This window comes from Artibeus jamaicensis, unplaced genomic scaffold, assembly GCF_021234435.1.
Source record: "Artibeus jamaicensis isolate MK-2021 breed Jamaican fruit bat unplaced genomic scaffold, CSHL_Jam_final scaffold_584, whole genome shotgun sequence".
In the NCBI taxonomy this organism is placed as follows: Eukaryota; Metazoa; Chordata; class Mammalia; order Chiroptera; family Phyllostomidae; genus Artibeus; species Artibeus jamaicensis.
In genome coordinates this window covers 10,409,843-10,427,275 of record NW_026522048.1, presented here as the reverse complement: position 1 = coordinate 10,427,275, position 17,433 = coordinate 10,409,843, and the positions used below count along the sequence as shown (strand labels likewise).

At 36.2% G+C, this 17,433-nt stretch overlaps 1 protein-coding gene across 3 annotated transcripts in view; it reads left to right on the top strand.

Annotated features, from left to right (window-relative positions):
* Nucleotides 1-17,433, top strand: part of PTPRQ (protein tyrosine phosphatase receptor type Q) — a 253,107-nt gene that overhangs the window by 59,771 nt on the left and 175,903 nt on the right. For all 3 annotated transcript variants that reach the window (XM_053658806.1, XM_053658807.1, XM_053658805.1), the window contains exons 23-27: nucleotides 1,656-1,855; nucleotides 2,923-3,172; nucleotides 4,711-4,839; nucleotides 7,448-7,594; nucleotides 15,886-16,058. In XM_053658806.1, the coding sequence (XP_053514781.1) occupies nucleotides 1,656-1,855; nucleotides 2,923-3,172; nucleotides 4,711-4,839; nucleotides 7,448-7,594; nucleotides 15,886-16,058 (899 nt within the window). The remainder of the gene's footprint in view (nucleotides 1-1,655; nucleotides 1,856-2,922; nucleotides 3,173-4,710; nucleotides 4,840-7,447; nucleotides 7,595-15,885; nucleotides 16,059-17,433) is intronic.

The following is a 17,433-nucleotide window of genomic DNA, read 5'->3' as shown; positions in this document are numbered from 1 at the left end:
AGCGTGGCTAACACATGTGTTAGTTTGTTGAGATATATACATGGTACACATAAAATTTGTCATTTGTTATGAGCATATCAGGCATACTTTTAAAATTGTTGTAGTTTACACGAACAAGAAATTTAAAGGGGTGATTCAGATTCATGTAGAGAGTAAAATGGTAGTTAGTGCGAGACTCGAGGGTGTGGGGAAAAGATTGATGTTTGAAGCATACATTCTCAATGGGTAGTAAGTAAGCAGTGAAGATCTCACACACAGTATAATAATGAATGTAGTTGACAATGTGGTTCTGTGATGTAATTATGAAACGTTATAGAGGTGCTAACAACCACTGACTGGCAATCACAACACAATATATAAATGTATCAAATTAACACAATGTGTACCTTAAGTTTACACAATGGTACATGTTAGAAATATTCAAATTTTTAAAAGATTATGTGTTTTAATTTATATAAATCCATAGCATCATATATTTAACAACCTCTTTTCTTTTACATTATTATGTTTTATATATCCCAAAGAAATGTGAATATTAATCTTTAGTATCAGAGAGTAGTTATATTGTCATTATTTTCCTTAAGCTTTAAATAATTCCATTAATCAATTTCCCTTGGAGAAAAGGTTCTGTTATTTCATCTGTTGTTAATGATTAATTATTCCCCCAAAGTGATTTATTTTGTTTTCTGTTAAAATGCAGCTGTCCTTAAGTTCCTTAGTTTCTATTGCTTATGTCATATTTGCTTTAAGACCTCTCTCCCAAACCCAAATTTCTTATCATTTACATGGCTTTCATTTGCAAATCATATTTTAGCATTCTTTTCTACATTGCACACCTAAATTTTATTGTTCTGTATCTCTACTATTATTTATGTTTTACCCCAGATATCTTGTTTTGGTTTTATTTGTTTTAACATTGACTTGTCATGTTTGTTCGATATTCTAAAGGTTCTTGATTATTTACTCTACTTTGTCAGTTTTGCATAATTTGCTTTGAAATTAATAGGCATAATTTTTTTCACTCTATCCTTATGTCTGTCTCATCCTAATTAAGATAGAATGCAGATGATTATTATTATAGACTACTAATAACCGATAACAAAGCATCATGAATTCTGATGAAAGTTAGTTTTGTGAGTGTATGAAACTCAAAATATAATAACTATATCCAGCTGGGTGCTATACATATGATGTTAGACACCAGATATTTAGATATATACCAGAAATGCTTTTTAGTGCTAATGGTTGGGCGTTTGTTTTAATTTTCCAGCTCTTCATTAGCTAAGGAATTTATATAATCCCAAAATACTTAAAGAAAAGATTCATTTTTCAAAATTTTTCGTATATTCACAAACAGCTATTAACTGAATTTTCCAGATATATTTGCAAGAGTTTATCAATGGATGTGTTGATCAAATTATCCTGACGTAAAGCTTATTTGCCTCTTATACACAGCTCTATGAGCCTAATTGCTAGTTCTTTATTTTAAAGTTAAATATACTTCAAAATATCTTACCCAAGTATATTTTTTCCAATGTGTTCTATATTTAATTTCATATAACATGGGAAATGTAATATTTCCAAATTATATAAATGGCATTCCAAGTTTTATAGTAATATTTTTTCTTCCCTTTTAATCTCTCTCACTTCCCCAGCTCCAGGAAAAGTGGTGAATCTCACAGTGGAGGCCTTTAACTCTTCAGCGGTAAACCTGATTTGGTACTTACCACGCCAACCAAATGGAAAAATTACCAGTTTCAAGATTAGTGTCAAACACGCTAGAAGTGGGATAGTCGTGAAAGATGTCTCAATCAGAGTAGAAGACATTTTAACTGGGAAATTGCCAGAGTGTACTGTAAGTACCACGGAACACTTTCTATGTCTCAAGAATTTTAAGCAAACTGATATCTTGAAGTTTCCAGCATCTAGATACTATTTATTTTGCCAAAGTATAGCTATTTGATTACTAGTAATACTGGGTTATCTTATCATGTTATGCACAACTGGCCATATTCAAGGTAGAATAAGAGAAGGATTTGAGAATTCAAGAGCAAGGTACCAGAATCACTTAGGGAGCTCTGCAAAGACAGGAGAGCACTTGTGACGGGCCTTGGATGGAGCACAGTCAGCAAGGATTGTTTGAGCGGCACAGTTTGGGTGAAGGATACCTTCTAAAGCTCTGAAGTAGGAAAATGTAGGACATCACTAGAAAAAAGATGCAGCAGGAGGGGAGGGGGGAGGGGAATCACCAAGGTTAAATTTGTGGAAGTATATTTTTTTGTTATTTGGTGAAGAATTTATTACTCTAGTCATTGATGGGAAATCTCTAGAAGTACTGTATGATGCTCTCCCCCAGATAATTTTGTTGACCTTCATGATAATGTTGATGGATAAACAGTCAAACAACATTATGTTTATTTTAAATACTCAAAGTTTTACAAATTTCAAAATCTTTTTTAAATTAGGATATATTTCTAATATACATAGTCACACATACACACATGCACATATATAACATGTGCTTTATGTTTGAGTGCTTATGAAAAAATATAGTAACAGTAAGAAAGTGATCTATGCTTGAAATTTTATAAATAGGGAAATGTCATATCTTTAGACCTTGCACTTTTAACATGTTTTAAAAATTCTAATGATTTTACTATAGTTTTATCTTTATTCTAAACCTCCTAAAATCCTATTCACAAGAAAGATTAAGGTATAAAGAATGCAATATATATATATATATATATAATGTTCTAAAACTACAGACATAAATGGGTATAATTCTAGCAAATTTTTCTATAACACATACACATACCACAAAGTTAAGCATCATATTTATAGTATAAAGGAAAAAGAAATACACTTCTCATGTCTATAAGGAGATAACACATTTTGTCCATTGATATTTATTTTTTTCACTAGGAAAATAATGAATCTTTTTTATGGAGTACAACCAGCCCTTCTCCAACCCTTAGTAGAGGTACACCTCCATCACGTACCACGTATTCCTCGAGCCCTTTGTCCCGAAGCAAGATAAGCTCTGTGTGGAGAGAGCCCATCAGTTTTGTAGTGACACATTTAAGACCTTATACGACGTATCTTTTTGAAGTTTCTGCTGTTACCACAGAAGCGGGTTATATCGATAGTACAATTGTCAGAACACCAGAATCAGGTATGGTTTCCTTTTGTGCGTGTGTGGTGGGGTGCAGTTAAATTACTTATAGAATTGCCTTTCGTGTTTTTTGATACACATGTTTTTGTTAAAATATTTCTTCCCTTTCAATCTTTTCTCCCCAGTAGTAGATAATAGGCACAGCACCTGAAGCATCTTTAATTTCAATTCTCTTTTATAACATAAGCATCTAAAAGGAGAAAGATTTGAAAGAAAGAATTGTTGAGCTAATAAGTATGGTTCTAAGATCCGTGTGTATTATTCTGTGATCTCAGCCATCTTTCATAATGATATCTCCCCTTCTATAATCGTCTATATCTTTCTCTCCCTGATGTTACTACTACCAAGCATGAGAATAACACTGACAGTAACAAAAATATCATGTGATTAACATTTCAGTATCAGGTAAAAACAGTAGTTAAAAATGTACCTATTAGTATCCTCTTTGCCCTGCGGTTTCCTCATGTACAAAACGGAGACTGTAATAGTTACGTTCCTTATGGCTGTGGTATTAGGATTAAATGGACATGATTAGATATTATTACTGCTAATAATTCCCCAACTGCATACTGTTTCTAAGTATGAAGATATATTTAATTACAGTACTGTGGATATGTATGTAAATGCATGCAGATACTGACATAATACCATACTAAATATGTTGTATCAGAAATGTATGTGTGACTGGCAGTGTTTTGGGTTACTGAAAATTATTACTGCTGGGGTAATTTCACTAAAGTATAGTATTTTTTTTTCTGGTGACACAGCTGTTAGCTTTTATTATTTCATTATATGTAAGTTTTAAGTTTTATCTTGATTTAAATAACCGTCTTTGAATCACAGCATTTCCTTTTTTCATTTTCCTTATTTCTTGTACAATAAAAAAATTTCATGAGGGTCACACAAAGTGCAATGTAGTAGACAAGAAATTTGTTTTGAAAATATTTGAAATGTTTTATTTCAATTAGAAGACAGGGTGAAATGTAGAAACACATCTATGAAAAATAGACTATTTTAAATTGTCATTATTTTATACGTTACCAAGGTTACATTAGACTCTTCTAATTATAGGTCATAAATTTCTCCTCAGAACCAACTACAAAAATATTGACACAAAAAGTAAAGACCATTGCCAATAGATTCTGAAGGTTGAGTTATTATTTCCTTCCCCTTTTTTACCAGTGTCCCCCAGGGGGTGAGCGTTTATCAAGCCGGGTACCCAGGCCTTGCCGAATGCAAGATGTGTTTATGTATAAATGTTTCAGGACAGTGCAACTCTACATTTAACTATATGGAAATGAAACTTATATGCAGCATTAAATAAAACTAGTTGTTGTTGCAAATAAGTGCATCTCGTGGTCCAGTATGTCTCATTCAAATTCTTTAATTTATTTCTTTTAAGTTAAGACAACCCTTGCCTGTTATTGTTACATGTTATTTTGTTTCTGATTTTGTTCTATTATGTATATTAGATAAGGTAATTTTTAATTTTAAATATGTGTCTGTTGTTTATTCACTTTTCCCTGTGACCGTTTCAGTGCCCGAAGGACCCCCACAAAACTGTGTGACAGGCAACGTGACGGGAAAGTCCTTCTCAATTTCGTGTGACCCGCCGACTGTGGTAACTGGAAAATTTAGCTACAGAGTTGAATTATATGGGCCATCAGGTGAGTCTTAAATGGTTTTGTGTTTACCTTTTGGAAAAAAGAATGATATAAAATGTGTTACTGGTGTTAAATTTTTGAAGTATTGGACTCCTTTTAAATGACCCTGTAATAGAAGCAACTAATTGAAAAGTAGTAAAGAAGGTGAGGCTCTTTGAACTTTTTGTTTGAAACCATAAACAAATATAAATACGGCAAAACACAATCCATGTTCCATATTTGATGAGGGAGAACTGAGAGAATGGGAGGCGACCCATCGAAAAGAGAATGTCCTCGAATGTTTGAACAAGAGGATTTGGTCTTACTGTGGTTACAGATATATTTATGAAGAACAATGGGCTTAGGTTACACTAAATCAGATTTCTGCTTAGAATAAGAAGCCATTTCTAATAATTAGAAATGTGTGAAAATAATATAGACAACTCTATGAGATATCAAGTTCTCCATCTTTGTGAACAAGTAGAACTCAGACATCCACTTGTTAGAGATATTTTGAGGGTTCAAATACTGTGTTATTGGCCATCAATTAAGTAACATCTAAAATTATTTTCTTCTCTGAGATCTCATGGTTCAACAAAAGAAGTTAAATTCAAATAATAATGAAATAACATAAACTCACATGTTGTCATTTATTTAGAAGAGTGAAAAATATAGTTACAAATTATTCACGTTGAAACCTTTATGAATCTCATGAATCATAAGAGTAACCTTCATTATTTCATCCATAAGTACCAATGCTCCTAACATTCTGAAATACTGGCAATATTTGCTGTTCTTTAAAGAGCTGTAGTCCTTTCTTCTCCTTCCAAGCCTCTCCCCATGTCCCATACATACAGACACGCTTTAAAAAAATGTGGTACTATTTTGTAGAATATTGACAGGGTAATATTTTTTGTGTAAGCCTGATAATTTAGGTAGGATGCATTTAGTAGCTATTAACATTTAACAGCATGGAAATCATTAATGATCTCAACGAGCAGTTACGATGAAGTCTGTGGGTAAGTCCTGAGCGGGATGGATATAAGAAAGGCAGGAACTCCTAGGAAGTTGTCTTTGTGTAGGCAGGAGTTGAGATCTTTTGCTAAAATGTAGGGATTGGTTTGAGAGAAGAATACAGGTGATTTTTCTGTAGTAACAGACTGTAAGGCAATTTGGGTACAGAGGATGGTAGATAGGTGATTTTGTTGGTGGGAATTTGTGGCAGGTTCTTTCTGATTGATTTAATTTTTTTAATGGAGTTAGAAGCAAGACTATCAACTGAGAGTGATGATGGAGCAGAAAGATTTTTGAAGTCTGAAGAGAGTAGAGAATGTATAAAATAATCACCTAGAAGAGTAGAGGGTGATTCTACTTTGGAAATTGAGTAAGGAGCTAGGTACCATTAAGGGCTCTGTTAAAATGTGGTGATGAACATAGTGACATCAGTCAGAGTGCCTTTGTGTTTTTGCCCAGCTCCCTTCAACAAGAGAAGGGCAAGGGGATTGAAGGCTTATGTAAGGCAGTGATTATAACTGACAGTGACATTGAGGAAATCAGATGGCGAGAGACCAAACAAAATGGAAGAGGTGGAGTGGACATTCCAGTGGACTCAAAGAATTGTTTGTTCAGCATTCTAGACTAAGCAAACAGGAGATAAGAAAGAATGCTCAGGGAAAGTTTAATAAAATTAAGATTATGGGGGATTTGCAGTTACTGGTAATAGCAAAACCAAGTTATGACCACGAGACAGTGACTAGATTATTTTAAAAGATCTCAAAGTGGTTTAAGGATTAACTCTAGGGATATTGAAATCACCGTAAATTAAGATGGTAGCATTGAAGAAAATGACATGGAAATAGTAGCCACCCCATCCAGAATAAGGGTGAGGGACCCTCAGCTTGGAAGATCACAACAACAGTGAGGGCTAGTGGATGTCATTATGGCATGAGATTTAAAGTTGGGAGCTCTTAGAGGGAGCTAGACTGGTCTTTGACAGGGAACGAGGAGCAAGGAGAACCCTTACCACACCTGAGGGCCTACTCCTGTGAGGGCCGTGGGGAAGAATCGGCTACCTCCACTGGAGTGGCGAAGGGAACAGGAGCGGTCTTCTCAGGGGACAGTCAGCTTTTCGCTAGAGCAAGAAGGTGAAAGAACTATTCAGTGGTAAAGTTGAGGATTTAAGGAATTTCGATGCTGGGCTATTTAAAGAATTTTTCTCAGAAGCGAAATTAGAAATATTTTTCTAAATAAACTTTTCTATACATGATATTGAAAATATTTAGCATTTCAATGGACTAAATTTGAGTATAAAATATTGTTACTGTTTTTATACTGGTAAAATCTATCCTTTTAACTATGTCAAGAAATAATATGGAAATTGAATAGGACTTTGTAATGTAATAAAAATCATTTTAAACACTGGAAGATTTTCATGTTATTTCCTTTGTTTTAATTAAATTGGTATCAATGCACTACTAAGCTAGATATTTAAAATATATTTACTTTAAAAACTGTTGTAACAAGCAGTATGTAGGTTAGAACTTTCCTCCCTGTCTGTGGCTCTATATTTACATGTGAGAATGATTACATGCTTGATGAGAAAATAATCCACAGGTATTTTTTGCTTTTGCAGGTCGGATTTTGGACAACAGCACGAAAGACCTTAAGTTTGCCTTCACTAACCTAACACCATTTACAATGTATGATGTGTATGTTGCAGCTGAAACCAGTGCAGGGATTGGGCCCAAATCAAATATTTCAATATTTACTCCCCCGGAAGGTAAGAACATTTCCCTTAGTGTGTTATGAGCTGTTTTTGTTCTGCTTGTGAATGTTATTGCATTGGTTAAACATTATATTGGAAGTTATTTGGATTATGTTTACTTAATTCATGTTATTTCCTTACCAGATGACTTCCTAGTACATTCTGACCATATGTTCCTCAGAACATTAAAGCCATAGCTGCTTCATAATAAGAGGGACTGGAGAGAAAGCAAGGTCAGGGGACTGGACATGCAGTAACAAACTGCAAAAGGTTCACAATGAGTATTGGCCCAAACCTCAGGAAATCTTAAAGTAAACAAACAAATACATTTAACATTTTTTAACTCACATTATTTGGAGCAGAATTATTTCACAGACCAATCTATGTTCAGAGGTATCTATGTATTCCCAGTGCCTATAACAAAATATGTTTATAATCAAAAGGGTACTTTAAGCCAGTAAGGAATCCTATGGGGTGCATCATACAAATTTACAAGCATATACTGAAATTATTAAAACAATATTTCTCTCAAACATTTTTATTTGTATATATTAAACTTCACACTTTTAGGTGAAATACAGTGTTTACATTGTTACAATACACCCTGGCTGGTGTGGCTCAGCTGGTTGGAACATTGTCCTATAAACGGAAAGGTCACGCATGGGTTTGATTCCCAGTCAGGGCAGATAGATGCCTAGGATGTGGGTTTGGTCCCCAGCCAGGGCGTGTATGAGAGGCAACAGATCGATGCTTCCCTCTTTCGTGGATGTTTCTCTCTCTCTGCCTCTCTCCCCCTCCCTCCCTGTGCCTCTCTCTAAAATCAATAAGCATGTCCTTGTGGCAGGATAAAAAAAAAAGTGACAATACTATTTCATAACAAATTTTCTTGGCCTACATCAAACATGCTAATGTCTTCATTTACATTTAGGGATTGTAATTACTGAAAAAAATACAGTAATTTTTTGTAATCACATTAACGTTGCAGACATTTTACAGATTTTCCTTGTGGGGGTACCTTACCTTAGTAAGCTATGAACGAAACGCACACACCAGGATTAGGCATTGATCAGATAGAGCCATTCAAGTAGTTGACCATTAGAGGGTAGCAGCTGTTAGGGAATTTTGTACTGCTTCAAAAAATTGTTAAACGCTGGTAATATTTTGTGGTTTAAAGACCGTAAAAATTTATGTTTTATACTAGTTTCAAATGAAAATGCTCATGTGTATATAGTTTCAATGTACAGATTAGGTGATAATGCATACTCATAAGCAAAATGGTCTCATTTTTTCATATTAAAATTTTCCCACTGTGTTTCTATTAAAAGAGAGACTTGGCTTTATGTCTTCTCCATGAGACCTTCATGTTCCCCTGTTTTCTCCTAAAAACTGTTTCTAAGAATTCCAAAGAAAGCCAAACCGATTTATGGGCAGCTGTCAAGCACAGCAGGCTGACCTGGCCCTCGGCAGACTAGTGCTGGAGTGCAATAGCATTTTCTCAACCCCCCTAATTGCTCAACTAATTTCTATTCTTATGTTAAACAGTTAAATAAATTAGAAACTTTTGTCTTCTTTCAAGTCAAAATTCTAAACTGAATCCACAATTCGAGATGATCATTTGTCATTGTTCTGGGCCTACAGCATTGAATGAATGTAGAGAATTAAAAAACATACTGCCACAGACAATGCCATGCTGCTTATTTTGAATATCATTTAAATGTTTATTTCCCTTTCTTTATTTATGTATTTTTATTCACAAAATAATACAAGGGGGGACCCCTAAAGAAGAGAATTATGTTCTGCAGGGTGGGCCTCTTGTAGTATACTGGCTTCTCCAGCTAGGTGAGTGTTGTAGGAACCCATTTGTATCAGTGCACCAGCTGGTGGTGTTGTGAGAGGCTGTGTTCAGGTTCAGTGAGTTTCTTTTCTAAAACTATTTCAATGCATTTGCCCATTTCATGATGGGTGATTTACAAGTTCACCTGCATACAGCACTCTAAGCGTGCAGCAGTTTTTGACCAAAAGCGGCACGAATCCCATGCCCCACCTTCACTATTCACTCCCATTTCTCCTCCGGTGGCTTTTTATTGTTTCCCTGGATGAAAAAAGTCCTTCAAGGGAAATGTTTTGCCAGTGTGGAAGAGGTGAAACAAAAAATGGCAGAAGCGCTAAAAGGTATCAAAATCAATGAGTTTGAACTGTTTTGAGCAGGGGACAAACGTCTCAATAGGAGTATTGAATCAAGTAGAGAGTACTTTGAAGGTGACTGAAGTTTAAACATGTAAGCATAAATTCATAGTATTCTATAATAAATTCTGTTTTTGCAGGGTTCCCCCTCCTAAGTATGATTTTAAGGACAGCCTTCCATCTATTCCACAGGGGGTATTTTTCACACTAACATATTCTGAATAGTTGGCTCTGTTTGCCCTCTATATTGAGCAGTTTCATCCTCAGTTTAATATTATTATCTTCTTAAGTTTATCACCATAGATACCGCATTGAGCTGGCTCTGAGGAGGGTCCATTGGTAATGGGTGGACCCCAGTAAGAGCAGGAATGACGTGGTTCCCCGTCTGCAGGCCGACCTTCCTTCATGGACTGCTTGGGGCATAGTTCAGCCTTAAAAAGTCCTTCACTGGAATACTGTCAATACAGTGAATGCAGCTTTCTACTTCCGACAACACTAAGGAATCCTGGTCCACCAGTTAAAACTTGCTGATATAGGTATCTTTAAACTATATGAGTGTTGCTCTGATAACACATCAGGACTATATTCTTTCAGTTAAAATTGATATCTTAAGTTTAGATGATTCTTTTTCATTTGTTAATACAACAGGGTTCTTTGTCTTCTCACTGAGGTTACTTAACTTATTTTCCTCACCATATTCCAAAGTAGTTACAGTCTATTTAAGAATTTGTTAGGACAAGCTTTTAAATTAATGTCTTTTAAAACAACTGGGGTTCTAGCAAATCTCCAGATATTTATAGAAAATGTTGACCTCATAGAAAATAATATTTACTGTTAGATTAAATGGGGCCGATTTCATTAACACTAAGAATGTTACAATCCATAGTTTATTCTGATTATCAAAGAAAATGGATGTCATGTTGTCATAGCAGTTCTTCCATATATTTCATTAGATTTCTATATTTGCTGAATATTTCCCTAAACAGATTTTCACATAGGCATGAAAAAAGACAATTTTGGGAAAAGTTGTTAATTTAATTTCCAGTGTTACAAAATGTCACAGAGTTACCTATTTTAAAATGCAACAGAGCTCATGAGTATAATATTGGCAACAGAATTTTCTTATTTGTATGGGGATTAAAAAGTTTTAATATCCCCTCATGACTTTTCAGTCACTAGTGTCGCCATCTTGTAAGGAGTGAACATCATTCCTAAAAGCAAACGAAGGAGGGAAAGCCGTATTTACTTCCCCATAAACAAGCTCCAGAAGTGAGGCCTTTTCTCTTCGCTGATTTCAGCACCCATTTTCTGCAGATGACAGTAAAATCTGCAGGGAAGTTGCTGAGAGACTGTCAACTCTGTGTTTTTCAGTATTCTCAACGACTTTTATTTTTCAGTATTTTTCAAAATGAGCCTCTAAAGGAAATTTAATTTGCTCTATAATGGTAAACATTATTTTAATGTGTTATCTTTACACCAGTGTCATTTGTCTCCATCGTTTACCCAGTAGTTTTTCATCTGAAAACTTAAATGAAAAACTTAAACTTTTCTTTTTACCAACCATATGTCTACTCTGTTTCTCATTTATCAGTAAAACTTACAGATGTGGTGACTGGAGAATGAGTTTTAGGAGGCCATGTTGACAGCACCTTCGGGTCTGGTGCTGCACTATGAATAATTGTCTTGTGTGTTTGATTTTCTTTAGTTAATTGGTATCAATATTAAAGCGGCTCAATCTAATCCCACTTCTCTGGTTTCACTATAAAAAATTGTGGTGTAACAGATCAAGTGTCTTTCTAAAGACAAGATTCAGTGCTGTCTACTTCATTTCCTTTATCCCCTAAGCTTTTTCTTTTTTTTATAAGAAAAAAAAGAGATAGGTTTACAGTCATTCCTATTCAAGGGTAAGGTACATTTATAAGGTAATATAGAATCCCTTAACTTTTGCATGAATTATAATTTTAGGCATTAATGAGAGGGGGCAATCATTACTAAGTTATATTTAAAAACGTCATAAATTAGAAGATAAAGAAACTGCTACTATTTTTAAGTTTGACTAACTAAGAGACAGTAAAATATTTATATTTTCTGCTGTGCTGGTTAATTTGGGGCTTCCTACTACATTAATGTGTTATTACATCAAGGGGAATTGACCATTTCACTTATTTTCTAGGAGGCGAGGTTAATCTGATCAATGTAGATATTAAATTGGCTTCTGAGGTTGAGAGTCTATGAGTTCAAATTAGTAGAAAATGACGTAGGTCTTCTATGATTATGTTATGCACTGGCTAAGGCTTGTTGTTTGCATAACAGCTCCAAAGTACAATGTAAAAGGAAGGTAAAAGGGGAGCCATGCTGATTAAATGGCTGAGGTATTTTCACACTACAGGCAATGGGAAAGTTACCCCACCCTTGAAAAGTGTGTACTGGTAAACATGATAATAAAAACATAAGCTCTGGAGCTTATGTTAATGAAATAAACCTTGCACAAGAGGTGAGCTGTGAAAAATGGTTTATCTATTTTATTTCTTCTGCTATCTTCAGGTGCCTAGAAAGTGACTGTATGATTTGTGCTGTTGAATGACAAGTGGATGAATTAATGGCTGTAAGGTCCAACCCTGGAACTTTTCCTCTGTCCTTCAAGGGACAAACTGTTTTTCATTCAGACTAAAACTCCTATGGGAGATCAATATAAAGAGTTATTCTTCCATGTAGAGATATATTAAAATGTTTTTAGAACAGCAGATGCAAAAAATAAGCAAATTACCGGTGTGCAGCCACGTTGTGTTTATCTCCCAGTGCTGAGTCCAGGCTGTACCTGGGCTGGGCACTAGGGTCTTGACTGCAATCATTGAATAGTGTGCTCTTTGGCCAGAATGACTCGTCACCCATCTAGCCATGAACTATTCAAAAAACATTTAGAAGTATTTACACTATTACACTATCTAGAGGGTTTTTAAATGGTTATCTCATAGAGACAAAGAGAAAACTCAGTTCATTGGATAAAAATTCCATATAGTTTACTACCTGATTAAGCATAATTACATTTACTAATTGTAAGTAATATTTAATGGAATTGTGGCATTAATTTTAATTCTGTTATGTTATCTTAAAAGAAAATAGGGTCATTTTCCATTTATATTATATACCTTTCCCCAAGGTGTGTGTTGTCTCAGTGCAAGTTGCTAAACCCTTATGAATGTGAAATATCTCAGCTCAGGAAAATGAATTTAATGTGTTACTGCATCCTGATTATCAAGGACAGTATTTTTATGTCATTTTTTTCTTGAACTAACATTTATCAAGTCTCCTGAATTCTTTGTTCCTTATAGGAACCTTGCATAATAAAAATCTAATTACACCCATTTTATAGATAAGGAAACTGAGAATGGAGGGGTGAACTGGCTATTCATTATCACATATTGGGCTATAAACAAAAAGTGGATGAAAAGCCTGGGCTGTGTTTACTCTTGATCCACTACTCCTTTGGCACTGGGTGATTTCCTATATGTCACTCTTGGTGACTTTATATCTAGAATTTGTTTATTTGGTGCTTCATCTTAAATCAATTGTTAGTATATCCCTGTTTTTCTTTACCACAAAGAGTATGGGCCCCTGAAATTTGAGACTATGTAGTTAATTTGTAAAATCATTAGGTACAAATCAATCAACTTTTTAAACAATCTCATGTAATAAATTAAAAAGTTAGCCTAATTGAATTTACCATCTAAGTTTTATTGTATTCCAAGTCTTCTAGATATTACTTTTCAATGTGTTAGAGTTTTTATAAAGTCCTCAAGGTTTCTATTGTGTATTAATCATCCAGAAACAGCTTGCTCTGGGAAGCTACTTTTATTTACTTATTAATTATACTATTTTCTTTTTATAATTATGCTATTACACTTGTCCCATTTCCCCCTTCACTCCCCTCCACCCTGCATGCACCCTCCCACCCACATTCCCCCCTTTTAGTTCATGTCCATGTGTCATAAGTTCTTTAACTTCTACATTTCCCATACTATTCTTGCTCTCCCCCTCTCTATTTTCTCCCTACTGTCTATGCTACTTATTCTCCGTACTTTTTCCCCTTTTCTCCTCCTCCCACTCCCCTGTTGCTAACCCTCCATGTGGTCTCCATTTCTGTGGTTTAGTTCCTGTTCTAGTTGTTTGCTTGGTTTGCTTTTGTTTTAGGTGTAGTTATTAATAACTAAGTTTGCTGTCATTTTACTGTTCATATTTTGATCTTCTTTTTCTTAGATAAGTCCCTTTAACATTTCATATAATAGGGGCTTGGTGATGATGAATTCCTTCAACTCGACCTTATCTGAGAAGCTCTTTATCTGCCCTTCCATTCTAAATGAAAGCTTTGCTGGATAGAGCAATCTTGGATGTAGGTCTTTGGATTTCATGACTTGGAATACTTTCCAGCCCCTTCTTGCCTGTAAGGTCTCTTTTGAGAAATCTGCTGACATTCTGATGGGACCTCCTTTGTAGGTGACTGTCCCCTTATCTCTTGCTGCTTCTAGAATTCTCTCTTTCATTTTAATCTTGGGTAATGTAATAATGATGTGCCTTGGTGTGTGCTTCCTTGGGTACAATTTCTTTGGGACTCTCTGAGCTTCCTGGACTTCCTGGGAGTCTATTTTTTTTGCCAGATTGGGGAAGTTCTCCTTTATTATTTGTTCAAATAAGTTTTCCACTTGTTGCTCTTCCTCTTCCCCTTCTGGTACCCCTATAATTTGTATGTTGGAACATTTAAAGATGTCCTGGAGGTTCCTAAGCCTCTCCTCATTTTTTTGAATTCTTGTTTCTTCATTCTTTTCTGTTTGGTTATTTCTTTCTTCCTTCTGGTCCACTCCATTTATTAGAGCCCCAATTTTTTTTCCATCACTATTGGTTCCCTGTGCATTTTGCTTCATTTTACTTAGTGTAGCTTTCATTTTTTCATCTAATTTGCGACCAGAATCAACCAATTCTGTGAGCATCCTGATCACTAGTGCTTTGAACTGTGCATCTGAGAGGTTGGCTATCTCTTGGTCACTTAAGAGTATTGGTTCTGGGGCTTTGATTTGTTTTAGCATTTGAGCCCTTTTTTTTGGTATGGTTGTACCTGTTAGGTAGCGAGGGGTGGAACCTTAGGTGTTCACTAGGGCAGGGCGACCCAGTCACTGGGTTGTGACGCTGTATGTGGGGAGGGGTAAGAGAGGGACCAATGGCTTTTGCTCTGTTCTTTTTCAGATTTCAGTTCCCTCTGCTGCTTCCCTTCCCACAAGCAAATTGGGCCCTTCTGGTGCTGGTTCCTGGGTGGGTGGGCTTGTGTATGTTCTAGGACCCTGTGGGTATCTTCAACAAACTCTCCTGTGAGGCTGGGAGTCTCTTCTGGCATCTCAACCCCCATAAGTGTTTTCAATCAGTGCTTTTAGGCTTTATTTCCCATCGCTGGGGCCCTGGGTAGCACGGTCTGTCTTGCTGCATGTTTTTGCCTGGTTTATCTGCATGCGAATGTGTGACCATGGTCTGCCCACCACCTTGCGCGCCTCACTGGGTCTGCCTGTTGCCTCCCCGCGTCCGGCGTCTGCTAGCAGCCACCTGTGCGCCCCAGGTCTGCCAAGCGCCGCTTTTTCCTGCCACAACCCCTCTCCACCAGCTGCCGACTCCGCCCCTCTTACTGGTCTGGATGAATGGTTGTTGGACCTCTATACAGTTCAATTTTCTGTCTATTGGTTGTTGTTTTTTTTCGTCTCTAAATTTTTGTTGTCTTTAATTTTGTTGTGTGAGGAGAGCGTGTCCACCTATGCCTCCATCTTGGCCAGTAGCTGGGAAGCTATTTTTATGAACAAAATTGTTCAAACAAATGTTACAACGTTTTGATTTGGGGAAATTATTCCACCTTATCCTATTTTTTATTTTCACGTCTGAGAACAGTGTGTAGAAACTGAACTTTAAATATCCATGTATTAAAGAGTCATACATATTTAATTATTAATAAGTCAGTAAATTGTTTTAGTCAGTTTTATAGTGGGATTTCTTACAAATCCTAAATCATGAGTCAAGAAGTTTGAAAATGTTTTCCAATCTAAAAACGTGTTTTAAAACTTTCCACACCTTGTCTTTATTTTTAGTTCCAGGTGCAGTATTTGATTTACAGCTTGCAGAAGTAGAAGCCACGTACATAAGAATTACATGGCAGAGACCACGACGACCGAATGGCATCATCAGCCAGTACCGGGTGAAAGTGCTGGTTCCAGAGACTGGAGTAACTTTGGAAAACACATTGCTCACGGGGAAAGATGAGGTATTGCACTTTTACTTCCCGTTTTGGCGAGCCCTTTCTGCTTCATTTGACGCTGATAACTTGCAGGATTTTCCAGCCCTCAAACAAAATACTTGACAAGTTTGAGAGGAGAATGTGAAGGAAACTTGGGCTGTGTTGATGATCCAGCTGGATCGTATTTCATTTTGAGACATATATTATTACTTAAATGCTATTACTCTTTTTCAGCATATGAAAAATGTTAAATAAGCAATTAAGCAGGACAAAAGGTGACTATTTTATAGTAATTTAGTTAATGAATTGTTTGGAACCTCCTATTGTGATTTAAATAATCCTTTCAAGGCTGTGCTTGCGATTGGAAAGTTGCCAGTAAAAGGTACAGTAATTTTAGTAGCTGTGGTTGACACATGATTGTCTGTTAAGTTTCAGGAAGGTAAATTTCTCAGAGCTGCCTGTTAAAAAAGCACTGTACATTTTATTAAAGAAATCAAATAACGAAAAGAAATTCAATCATTTTATAGATTGAAGTCAGAGGACATTGTTTTTGCTTTCACTCATACCAGAAGTCTGGTTCTTTCCCTTTGTTTTCATTAGGAAGTACAGGCAACACTGATTCCCCTTCACTGTGTCCATTCACCTCATCCAGTCAGCTCCTCATCTGTGAGGACTTCTGAGCCTCCAGACTTGTCAGCTCAGCTATTGGCTGCTTCCCCAGGCACACAAAGAATGAGCCGTACTCAGGTCCAGCAAGTTCTGCTTCAGGGCTGCCTTGGAACTCCTCAGTGGTTATTTATTTAGGACTTGGCTTCCACTGTTTGGGTTCAAAATCACTGCTTCTTCTAATTGAGCACAGTTATTTTCCCCACATGTATTATTCACTGTCTTTCTAATGCCAGCCTTCCTCTATTTCTGGCATCTATCTGAAAGTGGACCTTACTAGGTGCTCAGTGCACTGGTCATCCAGGACTTACTACTCCAAGTGGTTCACCATCTCCAGACTAGGGTTACATTTTAATCTTACATTGACTCCTTTCTTTAGTGAAAAATGTTGAGCTATGATTTCTCTGATACTCAGGTGGAGGGTAAAAACTTAACCCTTTACTCTTGCTGAGAAGGTCTTACATTAGGTACTAGCTTCTGGGGGAATTAGGTGACAGGTCTCCCACTTCTGCTAATGACATCTATTGAATGACCAGCCACACTTGTTTTTCTCTGGAAGCAAAGAGGTTCTAGAGGGACTTCTTTAAAGGTTGCTTCCATCTGTATGAACCGCAACCCCTGTGACACAGTAGAGAGGACACGAGCTTTGGAACCATAAACATCTGTGTTTGGTCACTTAGTGGGCTGCACAGCAGAGAGGTTAAGAGCACGGACCCGAGAGACAGAAGACCTGGGT